The sequence below is a fragment of the Panthera leo genome, chromosome D3 (genome assembly GCF_018350215.1).
Source record: "Panthera leo isolate Ple1 chromosome D3, P.leo_Ple1_pat1.1, whole genome shotgun sequence".
In the NCBI taxonomy this organism is placed as follows: Eukaryota; Metazoa; Chordata; class Mammalia; order Carnivora; family Felidae; genus Panthera; species Panthera leo.
The window spans coordinates 85292741-85312628 of record NC_056690.1 but is presented as its reverse complement, the minus strand read 5'-3'; the positions used below and the strand labels follow the sequence as shown (position 1 = coordinate 85312628).

The window sequence follows — 19888 nt, the reverse complement described above, 5'->3', positions numbered from 1 at the left end:
TTTGTTCTGAAAACTGTTTTGAGAACCACCACTGCATTTTCTGAATGATTGCATATCTTCTTCATTGGTCTGTTTAAAAATAAACCTTACAATAAATTAAATTATTAGGGGCATATACACCTCTCTCCCAGTCAATTATATTCGTCTTAGTTGAAAGTAATAAGGGCTGACGTTCCCCCACCTCCTTGATTTCGGAAGGGGTCATTAAGGACATATTTTATCGCATAATCCCCCCCCATACCATTTTTATATTTTTTACTCAGAAGTCAGTCTCAATTCCTGTAGTCTCCAATTAGAATAGACTTGGCAGAATTAAATCCTGCAGTAGAGATGGGCACAAAGCAGGTATGTAATTGGTTTGAGTTCATCTGGCTTTTCAGAGGCAAGACCTCTATCTTCAGAACCTGAGTTATTTATGTTAACCTCTGCTGTCTGCGTTGCTTCCAGTAAAAACTTCGTCACTGCCCTGACCCTGACCCTGTCCATCAAAACCAGTTCATCACTGTCCTGACCCTTTCAGTCACCTTTGTTCGTGTTCAAGGGAGAAACTCTATTAATGACAAAGGAAGGCCGAGAGATTTTGACTATTATTTTGCCACAGGTTCACTCTGTCATTATTCTTGTGTATTGCGCAGTACCTAGAAACCAGAGATGGATGATTACTAAAGTGATTGGTAAACCAGAACCCACGTACAATAGTGTAGTGTCCTTCTACCCAACCACGATGAGATATCCTAGAAATTACTAAAATTAACAGTGGGAAAGATCATATGAATAAATACATTATATTTTACATAAACCGGTATGGTTGTGTAAATATATTGTATATTGTCTACGGAGACTGCTTTATTTCTTTACTGTCCTGATTGCCTTGATTCTGTAAAGGAGGTTAGTATTAATTTGCAGTACTGATTGCCATATCTCTTCAAGTCCTAATTCTGTATTTGATTGTTCTCGTTTCTTCTTTCCCTCAAAAAGATGCCGTTGTAGCAACTGTATCTCATTGTAATTAACATGAGGACCTCAGAATAATCTTTGAAAGTGACTAGAATTATTCTAGGTTATTACAGTAGCAGAAATTTCTAAAACAAGTAGATAAAGTTGCTTTTAGATCATATATAGAGTGCAGATTCTTTAAGTAATTTTGCAAATAAAATTTATCTTTTAAAAATTAAAATATAATGCAGTTATTTTAAGACTTAGAAAAGGAAAGCGTGATTTTGCTTGTTTTTGTTTTTTATTTATTTTCATTTTTTGCAAGGAGCCAATGAGACCTAGAAAAAAGTATTTGTCCTGGAAAATGAAATCAGATGACAAGTGAGACTTTATTTACATATATTTTTTTAACAGGAATATCTTTTTAAATAAGTATTCTTTTAACGATTCTTTTGGCATTTATTCCTTAATTTGTCATAGTGTTTTGTGCTGGCCATAATTTGGATTATTAAGTAATTGTTTTGTACGAGAATGTCATGTTTTTTCTTTTTTGTGTGTGAATTTATATTCTTTTTAAAGACTTAAAAACATAGCTATAAGGGTTTGTATAAATCTATATTTTTAACTAAAAGGCTCATTTACTACCTAGTTTCTCATTTAAAAAAAAATTTAGAATTATTTATTCTTTTTCTCATCAAGGCATTGCTTCAGAGTTTGGAGTTCGAGGTTATCCAACAATTAAGCTGTAAGTTGAGTGTTGTATGTTTATATGTGTATTTTTATTAGTTCACTCTGCTTACGTTTTATTACATTAATTTCTAGTAGCTTCCTTGGAGGATTGAAGACGGGTTCAGCAGTTTTTTCTAGGTGCAGTATGTGATCAAAGGAGAGGGACTGCATCTTTCGGCTTTTCTCTGTATTGAAGCGAATGTGGTGTTTTCGGCTAGTTCGTTGAATGCGCTCTGAGCGCTTCCTGTGGGACAGGCATCCTGCAGGACCAGATGACCAGCTGTCGATTATGAAAAAGGGCTTTTATTACCCTTGAGGAGCTCAAGAGTGTATTCTGCTGTATCATGTGAATCCCATCTCCTAACAAATTTTACTTTTCTACAATTAAAATAGACTTATTTCAGTAGAGATGAAAGAAACCAAGAGCATCAAATTGAGGGACTTAATTCTAACCTGAAAGTGTTGATAAAGTATAATATAAAGTGTATGTATGTAAGTTGGGAGAAATGGTGTGCTAATTAATTCTAAAGGATTTATTTGATAATCATAATTTTACTGAATTTTCTCTTGAGTTTCTTCCTTATTTTGGTAGTGTGCGAGTTGAGGGATGATTTTGAAATTTATTTTTATAGTAAAGTAAGTTTTCAGTATTTTAAAATCTCAAATTTCAAAATTTGGCTAATTTTAATTTTTTATTTCTGGGGTTTTATATTGACTTCCCTCCTTCCCCTACTTGCAAAAAAGCATTTGCTAAGCCTCTTTTACTTGTGTCAAGTAAATTATCCTTTCTGTTCTTTTTCTTTACTTATAGGTATTCTCTTGTGCTTTCACATTTTTTTTTTTTTTTTTTAAATCACAGTTGGACACATAATTCGTTGACAGGCTTTTGGAAAATTATCATACTTTTCTAGAATAGGTGTTTTATGCATTGTTTTACTCTGTAATCTTAGAGCCTCTGTCAAGTTACTGTGATGTTGTGTTGCTTACAATTTGTTTTCCCTCTACCAAAATACTATTAATTGCCTGTCATTTTTTTTTTTAACTAGAGAAGATAGAATTGTACTACTTTGACAAGCTCTTGACCATGAATGTGTAGATTATGCACTTTACAGAAGGCATAGGTACAATGCAAGTATCAAATACAGAGTAAACTGTTTTCATGTAATTTTAATAAAATGCAGCTTTTTTCTTTATATTTTGAGTTGTTGGTCCCCTGAAGCCAGTTGCCCACTGTATTTTACATGGTTATGCCGCTTCTAAAAACACTCTGCATTTATTATTTTATATTCTGTAATTTTATGAGACAGTAGTGATTAGCATTACGTACTAAAAGAGTTGAAATAATCTCAGCTTTTATCTTTTTCTTTTTCTTTTTAAGATTAAAAGGGGACTTGGCATATAATTATAGAGGACCACGAACTAAAGATGATATTATTGAATTTGCTCACAGAGTATCTGGGTAAGTTTTTATTAGGAAAGGCCTTTACTATAGGATACTAATATTTTAAAATTAAATGTGTTTTAATAAACCATATTGAATGCACATTTTTTAGGGGCTTAACCTAAGTAGAATCTGTTCATGTATGACAGAAGGTAGGGTTATGCAGCGTATAGAGAGATACTTGAAAGAAACAAAAAGAACTGTGATATGTATTATGTACTTGTTAACCTCGCATTTAAATTCATTTCATATGTAGAAAAAAGATTTTCCCCAGTAGATTTAAAAAAAAATTTTTTTTTTAATGTTTATTTATTTTTGATACAGAGAGACACAGAGCGTGAGCAGGGGAAGGGCAGAGAGAGAGGGAGACACAGAATCTGAAACAGGCTCCAGGCTCTGAGCTGTCAGCACAGAGCCCAACACGGGGCTCGAACCCACGAACTGTGAGATCATGACCTGAGCCGAAGTCGGACATTTAACCGACTGAGCCACCCAGGCTCCCCACCCCAGTGGGTTTTTTGAAGCATTTTCAAAATTTGATTACTTCTAACAACTTTGTGAATTGTAATTTTTATTTTACTATAAATTTGCTCTTGTACTGCCTCATTTATATCAACTTATTTTTCTTGTTACCTAATGTTGGAGTTTTTGAAAGAAACCCCATGGTATTATTCTTCTGATAGACTTGGGTTTAATCCCTGGCCTGTGATACTGGAAAATTCTTTTTAGATACAGCTAATTAAAATACTTTCCCTGATCTGTTACATGCTGCTTTCTGCCAACTGTGAGATATTATTGCACATTTTGCTTAGAATGTGGCATAATTAGAACCCAGATGTCTATTTGAGTTATAGATCTCTGAGGTTTTACCGATAAGGAAACAGACTTTCTTTCATAAGCATCCTGTTGGTTTGAATATGGTGATTCTTTTTTTTTTTTTTTTTAATCTACATCTACCTTGCTGAGGTATAAAGAAAGTTGGTGCTTATAATTATTCAATGCGGGTGTGTGGAACTCCTTAAGGAGAACATTCATCAAAGTAGGTTAGCCTATGTTAACTTCGAAAGTATAGGCACTTTCTTGTGAGTTTGACAGGATATATTATATTGATACCTTTAAAGAGCTTTAAAGTAAATTGAGATATCGGAGGGGATTTGTCGAGTGCATGACACTGCCGGGCTTAAAGTATTTGAGAAAAGACACAGAATGATCTTTATTCAAGTCTGCAAAACTTATTGATATATTTTTCACTGTATTTTCTCATTGATTGCATATCTCATTTTCTTTATAAATCCTTTCTGAATAAATTTTAAGATACCTTTACATTATAGTAGGGCATTGGTGTGGGATGTACTTTATTCCCTGTGGTTAGATTCGTCTTTATGTTTTGGCGATTTTTAAGGAGTTTCACTTTAAGCTTAAGATGGTCTTCTGATGTAACCAGGGGTGACTCTGTTGCACAGAAATTTCGTGGCTCAGTTCTGGACTTGCATCACTTGCCGGTTAATTACTCAAGTACGAAAATAGAGGCGAGCAGCGAGTGTGGTGCGGTGCATCTGAGGAATTGTGCATTTTGAAAATATGTTTGCCTGTGCAAACGCTGTGTTATTCTTTCTGCACATTTACTGCAGGATAAATCTGACAATGCAGACCACATTTTTAAGAAGACTGGCTCTTTTTTAGTTTTTTTAATAACACTTTGTAAGTGATATGTTTGATAATAACCTTTGACATAAGCTATCTAGTATTAAATGGATATAAATCTTCACATAGTATTTCTAGTTTCCTGAGGTAACACATTCACAGTGTGTTAGCGTGAATGATCTCATGAAAGAGAAAAAAAAGTAATTCTCACGTGGATCGTTTTATTTTTAGCTGAGGACTCTCGATGGATTACAGTTCTGTTCTTGCCTACCAAAATATTGGTTAAGATGGTACTCTCTAAAGGGATAGACTTTAAACTTACTTTTTTCTTTTAAAGTTATTTTTTAAATTGATGGATTAACTTGTGGGTACTGTGTTTTTATTATGTGGGTACAAATAGTGGTCATGGCTGTAGTTTTATTAGGCTTATGCGGATTGGGTGATTATTTGAAATGCAGTTAACACAACATTAAAACTTCATAACTTTAGACCTATATTGTGTACTATCTTTAGTTCAAACACAAGTTAGTTTTTTGTTTTGCTTTCAAACAGGGCTCTAATTCGGCCGCTTCCAAGTCAGCAGATGTTTGAACATGTGCAGAAGAGACATCGTGTGTTTTTTGTTTATATAGGTGGAGAGTCACCTTTGAAGGTATCAAATGGCTTTATTTTTTAAAGTCACAAGTAACGGGTGTATTGTAATTGAATTTTCCGTATAGCCAAAACTTCATCCAGAACTGAAAATTACTTCACTCTTATTGGTAATAAGAGTTCAGTGTGAGTATTTTTCTAATGAAAACACTTTCTTACATGCCCTCTATTGTGTTTGCTTCATGAAACAGAAATGAGTTAAAAGGTGTTGCTTGCCTTAGTATTTCTTCTCTTGTTGACCTGGTTACTCAAATTTAGTGTTACTTTTTAGCATTTGTGGCTCCTTGAGACTGCAGAATGCAATTTAAGTGTAAACTTCTTAAAGATCATTTTATGTATGTATAAACACACGTCTTCTCCTGTAACTATCAAATTAATAAATAGGAATTGAGCTTATCTTACACTTAACTTTGTTTAGAGGAGTATAAAAGCACTGAGTAACAGTGGTCTCTTTGCTTTGGAAACCGTTTACTTCACGTGCTACTCATCATTCCATCATCCCCTCACATAAACACACTGAGGCGTCCAATTGTGACGAGACTGCTGGGGATGATACCGCTGTTCGGAATGTTTAATGAGGAATGAATTTGGATCCTCGTATTTAAAAGTCACCTCTTTTCTATTTGTATCTTCACAGGAGAAATACATAGATGCTGCTTCAGAATTAATTGTATATACATACTTCTTTTCTGCCTCAGAAGACGTGGTTCCTGAGGTAATATTTAAAATTGGATTTTAATGACTTAATTTCATTTTTTAAATTATTACTTGATTTGTCAAATTTACTTACTGTCATATGTATAGAAACGGTAAACATTAGCTCTTTGCTACTGGTACCGGATTGCTTATTATTAATAAGTAAATACCACTAGATTCCTAGCATTTAGGGACTGTGTTTATTAGGTCCGTGCTTGTTCTCTTCTTTAAAATAATAGCAGTAGTAAGAAGTGATAACTCAAACACTTCAGCTGGCTTATAAGCAATGGAGTGATGTGTTTTTATATATTAATTCACAACTGCTTACCTAATCACGTGCTGTGACACTGTTGAGTTCTTGACAAGCAAGATCCTCAGGACCCTGATAGGGTGGAGCTTACGTGCTCATGGAAAGAGGAAGTGTGCTAAATTTTACTGTTGCTGGTTACATCTTTGGGGTCATGTTCAGTAAACAAATACATAAACACAATATACCTAGTATGAAAAAAGTAAAGGAGCATTGTGATAGTAGAAACATGAGGGTGGGGTGGCTATTCTAGATTGGTTGCTCAAGAAATGTCTGAGAAGAAAATATTTGAGCTGGGACTTACATGATGTGAAGGAGCCCTGCAAAGATCTGTGGCCCGAGTAAACTAGAAACAGGGAACAGATATTCCAAATGCCCAAGATGAGAACACTCTTGGGCGTATTTGGGAAGCAGGTGCTGGGCCAGTGTGGCTATAACACAGTGAGAAAGGAGATAGGCAGAGAGGCCAGGGGAGGCCTTGCAGGTCATGGCCATGCATGTGATGGGCTGAAGTTAGTGAAGGACTTGGTCTCATGTTCATCTTAAGGACTTTCCTCTGCTAAGAGCAGAATGAATTGGACGGAGATGAGAGTAGACCCACAGAGAGCAGTTGAACTCGTGGAGTAATCTGGCAAGTTCGGGCTTGGAGGTTTGCAAAGGAACGGGGAGAGGGGAAAATGTTGGGTTTTGGAAATGAAATTGTTCAAGCTTGTTGACCTGGAGGAAAGGGGAAGAATCAAGGATAACTGCTAGAAGTTTGTTTGTTTGTTTGTTTGTTTTAATTTTATTTTTTATTTTTTAAAATTTACATCCAAATTAGCATATAGTGCAACAATGATTTCAGGAGTAGATTCCTTAGTGCCCCTTCCTCATTTAGCCCGTCCCCCCCCCCCACACCTCCTCCTGTAATCCTCTGTTTGTTATCCATATTTATGAGTGTCTTCTGTTTTGTCCCTCTCCCTGTTTTTATATTATTTTTGTTTCCCTTCCCTTATGTTCATCTGTTTTGTCTCTTAAAGTCATATGAGAGAAGTCATATGATTTTTGTTTTTCTCTAATTTCACTTAGCATAATACTCTCCGGTTCCATCCACGTAGTTGCAAATGGCAAGATTTCATTCTTTTGGATTGCCGAGCAATACTCCATTGTATATGTATACCACATTTTCTTTATCCATTCATCCATCTATGGACATTTGGGCTCTTTCCATACTTTGGCTATTGTTGAAAGTGCTGCTATGAACATGGGGGTGCATGTGCCCCTCTGAAACAGCACACCTGTATCCCTAGTAGTGCAGTTGCCTAGTAGTGCAGTTGCTGGGTCGTAGGGAAGTTCTATTTTTAGTTTTTTGAGGAACCTCCATACTGTTTTCCAGAGTGGCTGCACCAGCTTGCATTCCACCAACAATGCAAAAGAGATCCTCTTTCTCCACATCCTCACCAACATCTGTTGTTGCCTGAGTTGTTAATGTTAGCCATTCTGACAGGTGTAAGGTGGTATCTCACTGTGGTTTTGATTTGTGTTTCCCTGATGATGAGTGATGCTGAGCATTTTTTCATGTGTTGGTTGGCCATCTGGGCATCTTCTTTGGAGAAGTGTCTGTTCATGTCTTTTGCTCATTTCTTCACTGGCTTATTTGTCTTTTGGGTGTTGAGTTTGATAACTAGGTGTTTGGTTTTAAAAACTGGGTAGGTGATAGTGTGATCCATGAGCTTGAGAATATGGCGAAAGGAACACATTTGGGAATGGGCGAGTGATCAACTTATTAGACATCCGAGTACAAGCATCAGATTCACAGTTGGATATAGGGTTCTGGAGTTAAGGCTGTGTAAAAAACTTTGTAGACATGGGATACAAATTTTTAAGGAAATGAGTGGGCCCAGGACCTAAAGACTACAAAAGAAAATACGAAGAAAATAGCCGGTAAGAAAACAAGATGAGTGGAAAACCAAGATTTAAAAAAAAAAAAAAAAAAAAAAAAAAAAAAGTTTAAAAATGAGAGGTCCAGGGGCACCTAGGTAGCTTAGATGGTTAATAAGCATCCAGCTCTTGATTTCAGCTCAGGCCATGATCTCATGGTTTGTGAGCTCGAGCCCCACATTAGGCTCTGAGCTGACAGTGCGGAGCCTGCTTGGGATTCTCTCTCTCCTTCTCTTTCTCAAAACAAATAAACATTAAAAAAATTTTTTTTTAAAAAAAAGGATCCATTGTGCAAGGTGCTTGCAAAGTGGTCAAGATGAGGAGAGTACAGTTAACTGTGATTTTGTCCACACATGGAGGTTGTTGGTGGTTTTATGAGAAGGACAGGTGCCTCACTGGTGTCATTTGAGAGAATGCAGGTAAGAAATTGTAGGTTACAAGTGTAGACCTCTCTTTAGAAAGGTTTTGCTGAGAAGGGACCTGAGAAATTTGGCACGAGCTGACGAGAAACATGAAATCAAGGGAAGCTTTTTCTTTTTAATCAGTATAAGTTACAAAAAATCAGAAGTTTTTTTTTTTTTTTCCCACAAAGGTAAGTCATAATATACATTTGATTAGTTTTTGTTTATTATTTTCTAATATTTAGGTACTATTGATTTAAGAAGATTACTGAGTTACCTAGAATACGGTCTCGTGCTTCCTGCAATATGTCCATAAACGTTTCAGCTCCTTGGAGGAGCCTCAGACAATTTCTGGTCAGTTTAAACTCATTCTAGGTTAATTTACTTAGTTTGGTCTAAGAAGTTATTTTGGAGTATTTTGCTTATGCATTTATTTTTGATGGGGAGGAGAAGATAGGGCGAATGAAGAGCCATACTTGCCATTAGATTCTCAAATAGATGCCCCACAGGGTTATGAACTTCTTTGGACTGTCTCAATGTGCTAGAAAGGCCTAGGATGGACTGGAACTGGAACTTTTAGTCCATTCTCCTCTCCAAAGCCCAGGGGACCACATTTTAGTGTTAGAGATGAGAATGTATGCTGCACCTTCACCTCCGAAGCTCTCCAAGCAGTTTCTTTGGAGTACAGCAGAGAGCGTGCTGGCTTCATCCCTGACACCGTCTGATGCCACCCCGGTCCTTGTGCAGTGACAGGTGTCTGAGATCAAAATTCTAGCACCTACAGCTTCTGGGTGAGCACAGATGGTGTCTGCTACCCGGACAGACTATTGGTTATCATGTGCTGTATTTGCTTTTACTTAATATATATATATATATATATATATATAAGTTTTGAGAGACAGAGCGAGACAGAGCACTAGTCAGGATAGAGAGACAGGGAGACACAGAATCCAAAACAGGCTCCGGGCTCTGAGCTGTCAGCACAGAGCCCGACACAGGGCTCGAACTCACAAACTGTGAGATCATGACCTGAGCCGAAGTCAGACCCTTAACGGACTGAGCCAGCCAGGCACCCCTCATGTGCTGTATTTATTATTATTAGCCTCTCAACTAGTTTTCTTCAAACATCCCTTCATTATTCCTGCAAATAGCAATATTTGTCATCTCTTTTTTAGTTCTGTGTATGTGGTTGCAAAAGTCTGCTGGGGGGAGTCTGTTATTTCATAATCATATGAGGATTTTTATTCCCATAGAGAATTCTCAACTAAGGACAAAGCCCGTGATTTTATGCCCCTCCCCCTCCCCCCCATCTTGAATTTTATATTTGGTCATGAAAAGCTTCCTTAGATTTACAGCTAGTTTTTCAGCTAGTATTTTTGAAAGCCTTAGTAAGTGTAAGAAGGGATATAAAGATGAAGACAATTTCTAATTTCAGGATACTTAAAAGTGAATGGAGAAAAATGGCCTGTAGACAAATAACTGTGATATCAGATAGTTTAAGGAACACAGAGAAAGAGGACGAGGGGTTCAGAATCTATGGAAATCAAAGGCTGCAAGATTCCACGTATCTAGTAATATTAACAGTACGGCCACCTCAGGGGCATCCTTGAAAGAGAGGGATGCCGAATGTTGAAAAATACTTTCGAAGCACCTTCGTAGATGAGTTGCCAAGAGCAGGCGAATAGAGTTACTTGACGATAGAGCCTTACCTACAAGCTTTGCTGCTGCCTTTAACATAGTTATTTTTTTCACTCATATGTGGATCTTGAGAAACTGAACAGAAGACCACGGGGGAAGGGAAAGGGAAAAACTAGATACAAACAGAGAGGGAGGGAGGCAAACCATAAGAGACTATTAAATACAGAGAACAAACTCTAAGGGTGGATGAGGGGGGTGAGGGAGAGGGAAAATGGGTGATGGGCATTGAGCAGGGCACTTACTGGGATGAGCACTGGGTGTTGCATGTAAACCAATTAGACAATAAATCACATTCATAAAAAAATAGTTATTTTCATGGTGTTGTACCATTTTATAGTAGTCATGTAAACAGCTCATTCTATATTACTGAGGTATGCCTTCCCCCCTTTTTGATATTTCCAGAACAGCCATCTTTATTTTTATTTTACTGTTACTGTTATTTGCATTTTATTAGTTATCAATTGATTGTTGTTACTTTTCATTATTACCACATCATGGAATAATTCTGTGTGGTTTACCCAAATTATATCTGTTCCGCATGGATACTGATTTCTCTACTATATAATAGTACTATTTTGAAATAAATACAGCATGCTTCTGAAAGAATTTCTTATTATTAATTGCCATTATAGGTTCCCATTTATAAAGCCAATTTACAGTTTAAACCTGCTCTCACATTTGTTAGCGGACTTAATTTTCCTAACTCTGTGGTGAGGTAGGGACTCCGTGTCCTTGATTTGCAGAGGAGAAAGCCCAACTCCCCAGGACACAAGTGGCCTCAGTGTCACACAGTCGAGAGATGGCAGGGAGGGACTTGAGTCTACCGGTGCCGATTGTTACCTCAGCCACTGCTCTTCCCTACCTCACAGTGGGTCTCCTGTACTTCCTGTGGTGTCTTTACCTCTGTTGTCAGCTCTAAGAATATCCATGGCTCTCACAGCAAACAGGGCACTGTACCTGGAGATGTATAAAGAGATGCCAAACCCATCCTTGGATAAGCTTGGGATTGGCTGCTTTTTAACTGCTTGCAACAATTTCATTATTGTTGTGTTTTTTTTTTTTTTTTCTGATTTCTTTCGATACTTTTGAAATTATAGCTACCGATTAAACACTTTTAGAATGATAAAAGTTGTTTGTGCGTCTTATTTTTGCAGTATGTGATACTGAAGGAGATGCCTGCTGTACTTGTTTTCAAAGATGAAACTTACTTTGTTTATGATGGTAAGTTCCGAAGTTTTAACTGATGTAAAACATTTTGAAATTAAAATGCTGTGTCTATTATAGGACTTAGGTGTTGATCAAAGAATTGGTAGATTCGACGATTCCTCTGTTTCCCATTAGTTGAGTGACTGACAGGTTCTTCTTGCCCTTCAACTTTTGTTATTCCATCTAATGTGCTTTCTGGGTCTGGCCTACAATGAATTTCTTTTCTTTTTCTTTTTTTTTTTTTGTTTTTTCATCTGGTCATTTGTCTTTTGAGCAATTTCTGTGCGTTATTTTAAAGCATTCAAAATTATTTATATAGGAAAAAAAAGATCTAACATTGCAGACTCACAAAAAGATGAATAACTAAAACCCCCTCGATAGTGGTGAAGTCCCTGTAGGGTATGTTCTGCCCTCGCTCCCATCTCTCCCTTCCTGACAGAATAACCACCCACCTACTGTTCAACATTTCTTCAGTGAAGTAAGTACTTAGTCTATTTTTAAAATACTTGTGTTATACCAAACGTACATCATAATAAAGAGAATGCTAGAGTAATAAAAAACAAATCCCCATCACCCAGGCTGGGCAATTACCGTGATCTTACCACATTTGCTTCAACACTTTTCTTCTTTGTTGGAAGTATTTTAAAGCAGATCCCAGAGGCTTTTCCTCACCATGTGCCTTGTTACGCATCTTTTTAGAAATGTTAGTTTTCCTTTATGTATAATTACATGCTGTTATAACACTTAATAAAATCAGCAGTTCCTTGGCATTATCAAATACCTACCCCCACAACCTCAGAACCGTGCAGTGAGGTTCCTCGGGCCAGTGGAGCAAACTCACAGGGGCTCCGGGAGATCGTTTAGATCTCAAGGGAAACAGTGAAACTCAACATCTGTTGGATCCCACACAGCCACTGAGAAGCAAAAGTAAATGCAAAGTCATGCTTGTAGCAGTCTCGGTGGCCTTCTCCATTAGTCTCATAAAGTAGAAGCTTCAGTTCTTTTTTGTGTGCGTGTGTTTCCACATTTACTGAGAGAATTAACATATAATATCGTGTATGTTTAAAGGCATACGATATGTTTTTTAAAATTTTATTTAAATCCAAGTTAGCGAACAGTGTAATGTGATTGATTCCTCACTGACTTACACCACCTAGCGCTCATCCCGGCACACGTCCCCCTCAGTGCCCCTCGCGCACCTCCCTCCATCAACCCTCAGCTTGTTCTCTGGATTTAAGAGTCTCTCTATGGGGCGCCTGGGTGGCTCAGTCGGTTAAGCATCCGACTTCGGCTCAGGTCATGATCTCGCGGTCCGTGAGTTCGAGCCCCGCGTCCGGCTCTGTGCTGACAGCTCAGAGCCTGGAGCCTGTTTCAGATTCTGTGTCTCCCTCTCTCTCTCTCTGCCCCTCCCCCACTCATGCTCTGTCTCTCTCTGTCTCAAAAAATAAATAAATAAAAACAGGAAAAAAAAAGTCTCTTATGGTTTGCCTTCCTCTTTGTTTTTATCATTTTTCCTTCCCTTCTCTGTTTGTCTGTGTTATTTCTTAAATTCCACATATGAGTGAAGTCATACGGTATTTGTCTTTCTCTGACTTATTCCGCTTAGCATAATACATTCTAGCTTCAGCCATGTCGTTGCAAATGGCAAGGTTTCATTCTCTTTAATCTCTAATATTCCATTGTGTGTGTGTGTGTACCACATCTTTTTTATCCATTCATCAGTCCAGTTGATGGACATTTCGGCTCGAAGCTTCAGTTTCTTATTTCCACCAGCTACCTTTGAAATACTCAGTGTCTTTGTGTGACTTTTTGTTACTATGTTGGACAGCACAGATATGCAACATTTTAGTCATTACAGAAATATTCTGGAGTCTTGTTATTCTAGAACAGAACAGAAACTAGACCTACTTGAGAGCTGTAAGCTTTGTCTTGCTTAAATAACTCAAATAAATAGAAGAATATCTAATAAAAAGAATATTCTGATTTTTTCTAATGAAAGGAACATTTTAACTATTATACTAATCGAAAACTAAGCATTTCTAAAATCTTGTATCTTCATTAATTTTAAGTAAGGGTGACGGCTGAATTTTATTTTTTTTTGCTATAGTATAACAACTCCCATTTATTTGTTATATTTTACACAGCAGATACTATTATGTATTTGATATTCCATGTTATCGTCACCCCTCTGTGGGGATAGATATTAAAGCAGGTAGATTAATATTCTGAGGTTATGAAAGAGATGACTGAAGAGCGTTAGGTAAGGCGATGGATGTATAATTCATCACAGGTTCATTCACTCATTTGTTCATTCACCGGATATTTGTTGATTGTCCTCATTAGACATTGGGCTTAAAAAGGAAGTTAGGAGGAACTTGCGCATATGAAAATATGAGGAGGAAAATAATTCACATCTACACTGATTCTATCCATTTGCTCTTTGATTACGACCTCCTTGTGTGATAAGCACTTAACATATATTGTCTTATTTGATGATAATCCTTTTGAGATCCTAGTATTCTTAGTATTTTACAAATGAAAAGATAGGATTAATGTGTTTCTCCCCCAAGTCAAAATAGTGTAATCAAGCATTAGTCTTCAGATCTCTTGTTCTAGTTCTGTTAAGAGTTTGTTAATGCTTCAGAGAGCCACTTTGTTTCTTTTTGGAAAAAGTCTGTTCATACCTGTTTAGATGTAAATCTGTTCTTGAATCACGACGACTAAGAGTGCCCATCCTCATGTCACCATGTTTCAGACATGGCCTCCCACGAGGGGACAGGAGGGATAGGTTAAGTATCTGTAGCTATTATAGAGGCCAGCAGTTTTTAATGTGCAGTAGGCTAGTATTGAGAACCTGCTGAAGCTTCAGAGGAAACCATTTACTTTGAATGCTGCTTCTAGTATTTAATTGTTGCCAATAAATTTAGAAGCTTTGTGATAGGGGCTCAGGAGGATAGTTTCATTTCGTTTCTTTTCTTTCTTTTTTCTTTTCTCTTTTCTTTTTCTTTCTTTCTTTTTTTTTTTTAACATTCATTTATTTTTGAGAGGCAGCGAGAGAGAGTGCAAGCATGGGAGGAGCAGAGAGAGATGGAGACAGAGGCTCCTAAGCAGGCTCCAGGCTCTGATCTGTCAGCACAGAGCCTGACTCAGGGCTCGAACCCACAAACCATGAGATCATGACCTGAACTGAAGTCCGGTGCTTAACGCACTGAGCCACCCAGGTGCCCCAAGGATAGTTTGTCTGATGAGTTCCAGATTTATCACTCTGTATAATCTTTGAAACATTTACTTTTGACCTGGAGTGGAGATTGTGGCCCAATAATCAACTCCTATTTTTATGTTTATTTTTCTAATTTGTAAATCCGAAGCCAAAAATACTTCCAGATTTGGATTATGCCATTTATTTGATAGGTTCGATAACTTGAAAATGTTTTGTTTAGCGATGCAAGTGATAGAAAAAGCACATCGTTCAAGAAATCATTAAAATCCAGTCTTTAGCCAAACATATTGGTAGGCTTTTACATCACCTTCTTTATCATGCAGTTAAAATCGTTCACAAGTACTTCAGAATTCTGTTTCTAATCAGGACACAGTATTTCTCTTGAATATTATAAATGCTTCCTCTCTGTTTAGTGGGGGAAGCAGTTGATGTTGGATAAAGGCCAAAATACTGTGGCTTCATATGTGTGCTATGGTAGTTGTACATATGAGAAACGATTTTAAAGTGCAGTAGAAATGTCATAAAATAGAAAAGGGTAAAGAAACTGTAATAAAAAATGACCCATACTGCCATCATTCAGGGATAACTCCCAGTCTAGGATAACCATTTGGTGGGAGTATATGCCTTCATTTTATCATTCTGTCTGTTTTTTTCATACTTTGTTTTATAGAGTTCCAGTGATGCTGTAATACTGTTTTGCAACCTGCTTTACCACTTAATTTTCCATTTTTTAAAAGTCTGTAAATGGTCTTCCTCAAAAATGTACCATAATTATTTAAATTATTTTCTGTTGAGGGTATTTCACTCATTTCCTTTATTTTTATTTGTCTTTTGTTGTTTTTAATGATGCTGTGGTGAAGAATTGCTTTGGGCATTAATCCTTTTGTACAGCTCATTGTTTGCCTAGAATAGACCCCTAAAATGAAATTTATGAGTTGAAGATTACGATTCTGTGTCAAGGCATTTTATGTATACTGTTAGATTAGAATGCTACAAGCATTTTAAAGTCATATTTGCAAATAACTTACTAGTTTTGTTGTATTTTTAAGAGTACGAGGATGGTGATCTGTCATCTTGGATTAACAGGGAGAGGTTTCAGAACTATCTTACCATGGATGGCTTCCTCTTGTATGAACTTGGAGACACAGGTAACAAGCGTATATACAATGCTCCATCAGTCTGTACAGTTTTTCCTTTATTGGTTACTTAAACCTGATTTTGTAGGAAGGGAATTTTAAGCTCTGTTTCATAATTTCATTCCTTAAATAGACCTCAACGCCAGTTCCGCTTTATGAGAATATAGATTAATATTAACAAAGAACAAACATTTGTATGGGGATAAAGGTCAGTTAGAAAAGGCTTCCTAGTTAGAACTCATAGTGCCAGGGAAAACTGAGCCTGGGTAATAAAGAAATGAGAAAAAATAACCAGGAACCTATATTAGGAGGCTGATTTTGTAGTGGGAGTCGGAATACAACTCATCACAACCTCTTGAAGCCTGCTTTTACTTGTGAGGAAAATACAGGCACCGCATTAGCATGGTTTCTTAAAGTTGCATGATTGGAAATGGCAAGCAAAGTAAATATATTTATAGATGCAAAAATGAAAGCAATCAGCAGCTGACTGTAGGGTCTCAGATAGATGAAAACTATTGTAAGAAGCTAACCATGTAAGTTGTAGGAGGAAGCGTTTTGTCAATTTATGTTGAATTACAAATGAGAAATAAATTATGGATATTATTGCCACATTTGTTTTCATTTATAATTTCACTGATAAGTGGGATGGAAGTATAGTTGCAGATTTTTAAAAAACGGGAAAATGTTACTCAAGGTTCAGTTTGTTTTTTTTTTTATATGAGAAGTAGTGTGCGTAGAGTTTCCTCTTGATGATTTCCTGCTTTTGAATCTGATTAAAAATGCAAATTAGAAATGTTCTAACAGGTTCTCATGTTATTTTCTGACTCTTAGGATATTTGTTCTGGCTCCTGAGCCTACTTTTTCATGTTCTGTGTCTGGTGACGTTTCTGTCTTTGCTTATCCTTACAGAGGGGGGTGTGTGCTCGCTCAGTGTTGGAAGGTGGTGTGGACACTGTCAAAGAATGTGGTTTACTTCTGGATTCTCTCGGACCCTTGTGAAGGGAAGAGGGGGACAATATAGGAATACAGTAGTTTTGCTTTCGGTTCAGTAATCATAGGAGACATCGTGACCTCGAGGTGGTTGTAGCTTCTTCTCCCAGATTAATTCGGAAAGAAGTTGGCTATGGAATGTTCCTGTTTTATGTCCAACACAATTGCCCTTGTTCGGTTGTGTTGCTGCGGCTCGGCCCCTGTTCCTTGTCCCACTGGCCACTTTCCACACGACCACAAGAGGTCCTGGCTCTTGTCCTGGTGGCGGCAGGTCCCTGTGTCTTCTGACCCCACCTGAGTCTCCGTGTCCTCTTTCTCTGGTCTTCCTCACCCTCCTCTCCAGCCACACTGACTTCTCGGTTTCCTGCAAAGGCTGGAAACCTTGTACCAATACACCTTCAATACCCAGAAATGTGTAGTTAATTTATGCTCATCCGTCAAACTCAGACCAGACATTGCTTCTTAAAGAACACCTTTTACTGGTCCCCTCAAACTACCGAAGTTCGCTGTGTCATACCCTTCTGTAGCTTCGTGTTCCTTTCCTTCGGAACTCTTCTCGTTGTTAGCCATACGTCTGTTTGTGTATTGTAAATAATCTGTAAATGTTACTATTATTTTCCCTACCAGACTGTGCTCTCCACTGGTGCCGGGCTGTGTCTGTGTGGCCATCACTGCGTGGTTAAGTCCCTCAGCTAATAAATGGTGGCGCCTCACTGCGGTTTCCCCCCCACCTAGAACAGGATAGACACGCTGGACCGCGACGTCTGGTCTTGTGACTCCGGTCCCAGTGCTCTGCTTATGACATCCTGCTGTCCACTAGAGGATGTTAGAGATGAAAGGGATCCATGTTGTATTCAGGGTTAGGTAAATTGCAGTCCATTTTGTTTTGTGTGGCATCACTGGCAGGTAGTGACCCATGCGTGGTACTGAGTGGAATAGCGTGTAAAAATCATTCCCTTGTTACATGTCATTCTTTTAGAGCTACGTTAGTTGATGATAAATTTCTTTTATCAACTTATTTCTTAATGTCTTAGCGTTGGACAAAATACTTAGTCACTTTGTGAGTTGTGTGAAAACAACAACTTACGAGTATGTAAGTTGTTAGTTGCTATTATTTACATTTGGGGGTTGGGAGGGAGCATCTGTCTCACTTGGAGTTGACTAGTGTGCTGATTCAGTCTACTGTGCATAACATGCAGCATAATTGGAATTAAGTTCTAGAAGCTATTTACTAATTCCCGATTCATACCTACAATAAAAATTGAAAAATTTGTGTAACGAGGGTTTTGAATTTAGGTATATGTCGTTCTTAATTTCAGGAAAGCTTGTGGCGATTGCAGTTATTGATGAGAAAAATACATCAAATGAACACACCAGGTATATCAAATATCATCTCATTCAAACTTTACGTGGCTTCACATAAACTTGATATAGTATCTTACTTTTCCTACACTGCTAGATTAGGCAGCAGATGTTGTAATTGAAAAGTCATAATATATTTTTAAACTGCAGAGATGAAATATTCATGTGTTCCTTCACAGATTAAAGTCAATTATTCAGGAAGTTGCTAGAGATTACAGAGACCAGTTCCACAGGTAGGTGCTTGCATTCAGGAACATTCCTTTATCTTTGCTTAATTATGTTTTGTTATACAGTAAGGCAAAAAATAGTACTGTTTCGTACTTTCAAAGGTGAGTCAAGATACTGAAGTGAATTATAGTATGTTGCATTTCAGTATGAATTGTTTGGACTTAAAATTTGTTGATGGATGTCATATAAGTGAAAAAGAAACTTTCATTTGTAATTTGGAGCATACTTGCTTCTTGATAGGATTCGGGATACGTTTGTGGTTAGGATATATGGACTTGTGCTCTTACATTGAAGATAAATGCGCGGTCGCAAGTCAGATACAGACAGATGATAATTTTCACAGGAACTCAAAGAATAACAATATCAAAACTAAGTGATCTTTTTGCTTTGTGCTAACCATTGTGTTTGTTGCTGCCATAAGAGACACTCATTATATTTACTTTTTATCCCGTTTTTATTCGGAGTCTTCTAGTGAAGTATGAGTGATACATATTTATATTTGTCCTGCTATGAGCATTTTCTGATTAGTTCTTTTTAGAAGTGGGTATTTTTTCTTAAACATATTTTAATTAGAAAAGTTTATATTGCCCTGCATGTTAAATATATAGAGACTAGAAATGTCTTAGGACTTGTTTAATTTTACTCGTGTGTATCTGTATCTGAGGCCAGTAGAATTCATACTCTTTTCGACATTTATTTTATGTGATTTATATTTAATGTTTATAGTGTTTACATGCTTACCAAGCCCTAAAGTTCAGTTCTTGGTACATATTTACCTTATTTTGTATCTAATAGTGTTCTCTCTGTCTCTCTCTTTTGTTTTTCTTTTGGTTGTTGTTATTTAGAGATTTTCAGTTTGGCCATATGGATGGAAATGACTATATAAATACTTTGCTAATGGAGTAAGTAAAATTCTAAATGATTACATGATTTCCTTATCAATTCTGTCAATTTTTAAATTTCTGTTTCTGAGAAACAAAAGAACCACTAGCTGGAAAAAAAGCAAACTTTCCTATATGCTGATACAGATATTCTCTCCTCAAATACCATACTTTCGTTTTTAAATCTAAATTTGAAACTCAATGAGCTTTAATAATTGCACTATATTAAAAAAAAATTACCTTGGGGTGCCTGGGTGGCTCAGTCAGTTAAGCATCTGATTCTCGATTTCAGCTTATGTCATGATCTCATGGTTTCATGAAGTTGAGCCCCATGTCGGGCTCTACGCTGACAGTACAGAGCCTATTTGGGATTCTCTCTCTGCCCTCGCTGCCCTCTCCCCCACCCCAATGCACAATGTGCACACGCACTCAGATAAACATA

The 19888-nt window shown here is 37.2% G+C and overlaps 1 protein-coding gene across 3 annotated transcripts in view; it reads left to right on the top strand.

Moving 5' to 3' along the window:
• The window catches only part of TMX3 (thioredoxin related transmembrane protein 3), a 42536-nt gene that overhangs the window by 15064 nt on the left and 7584 nt on the right, over positions 1 to 19888 (top strand). For 2 of the 3 annotated variants that reach the window (XM_042909448.1, XM_042909449.1), the window contains 9 exons: positions 1636 to 1681; positions 3044 to 3124; positions 5303 to 5402; positions 6039 to 6116; positions 11578 to 11644; positions 15899 to 15997; positions 18295 to 18352; positions 18517 to 18570; positions 19411 to 19467. In XM_042909448.1, coding sequence (XP_042765382.1) covers positions 1636 to 1681; positions 3044 to 3124; positions 5303 to 5402; positions 6039 to 6116; positions 11578 to 11644; positions 15899 to 15997; positions 18295 to 18352; positions 18517 to 18570; positions 19411 to 19467 — 640 coding nt within the window. The remainder of the gene's footprint in view (positions 1 to 1635; positions 1682 to 3043; positions 3125 to 5302; positions 5403 to 6038; positions 6117 to 11577; positions 11645 to 15898; positions 15998 to 18294; positions 18353 to 18516; positions 18571 to 19410; positions 19468 to 19888) is intronic. The other variant, XM_042909450.1, reaches the window with a different exon arrangement.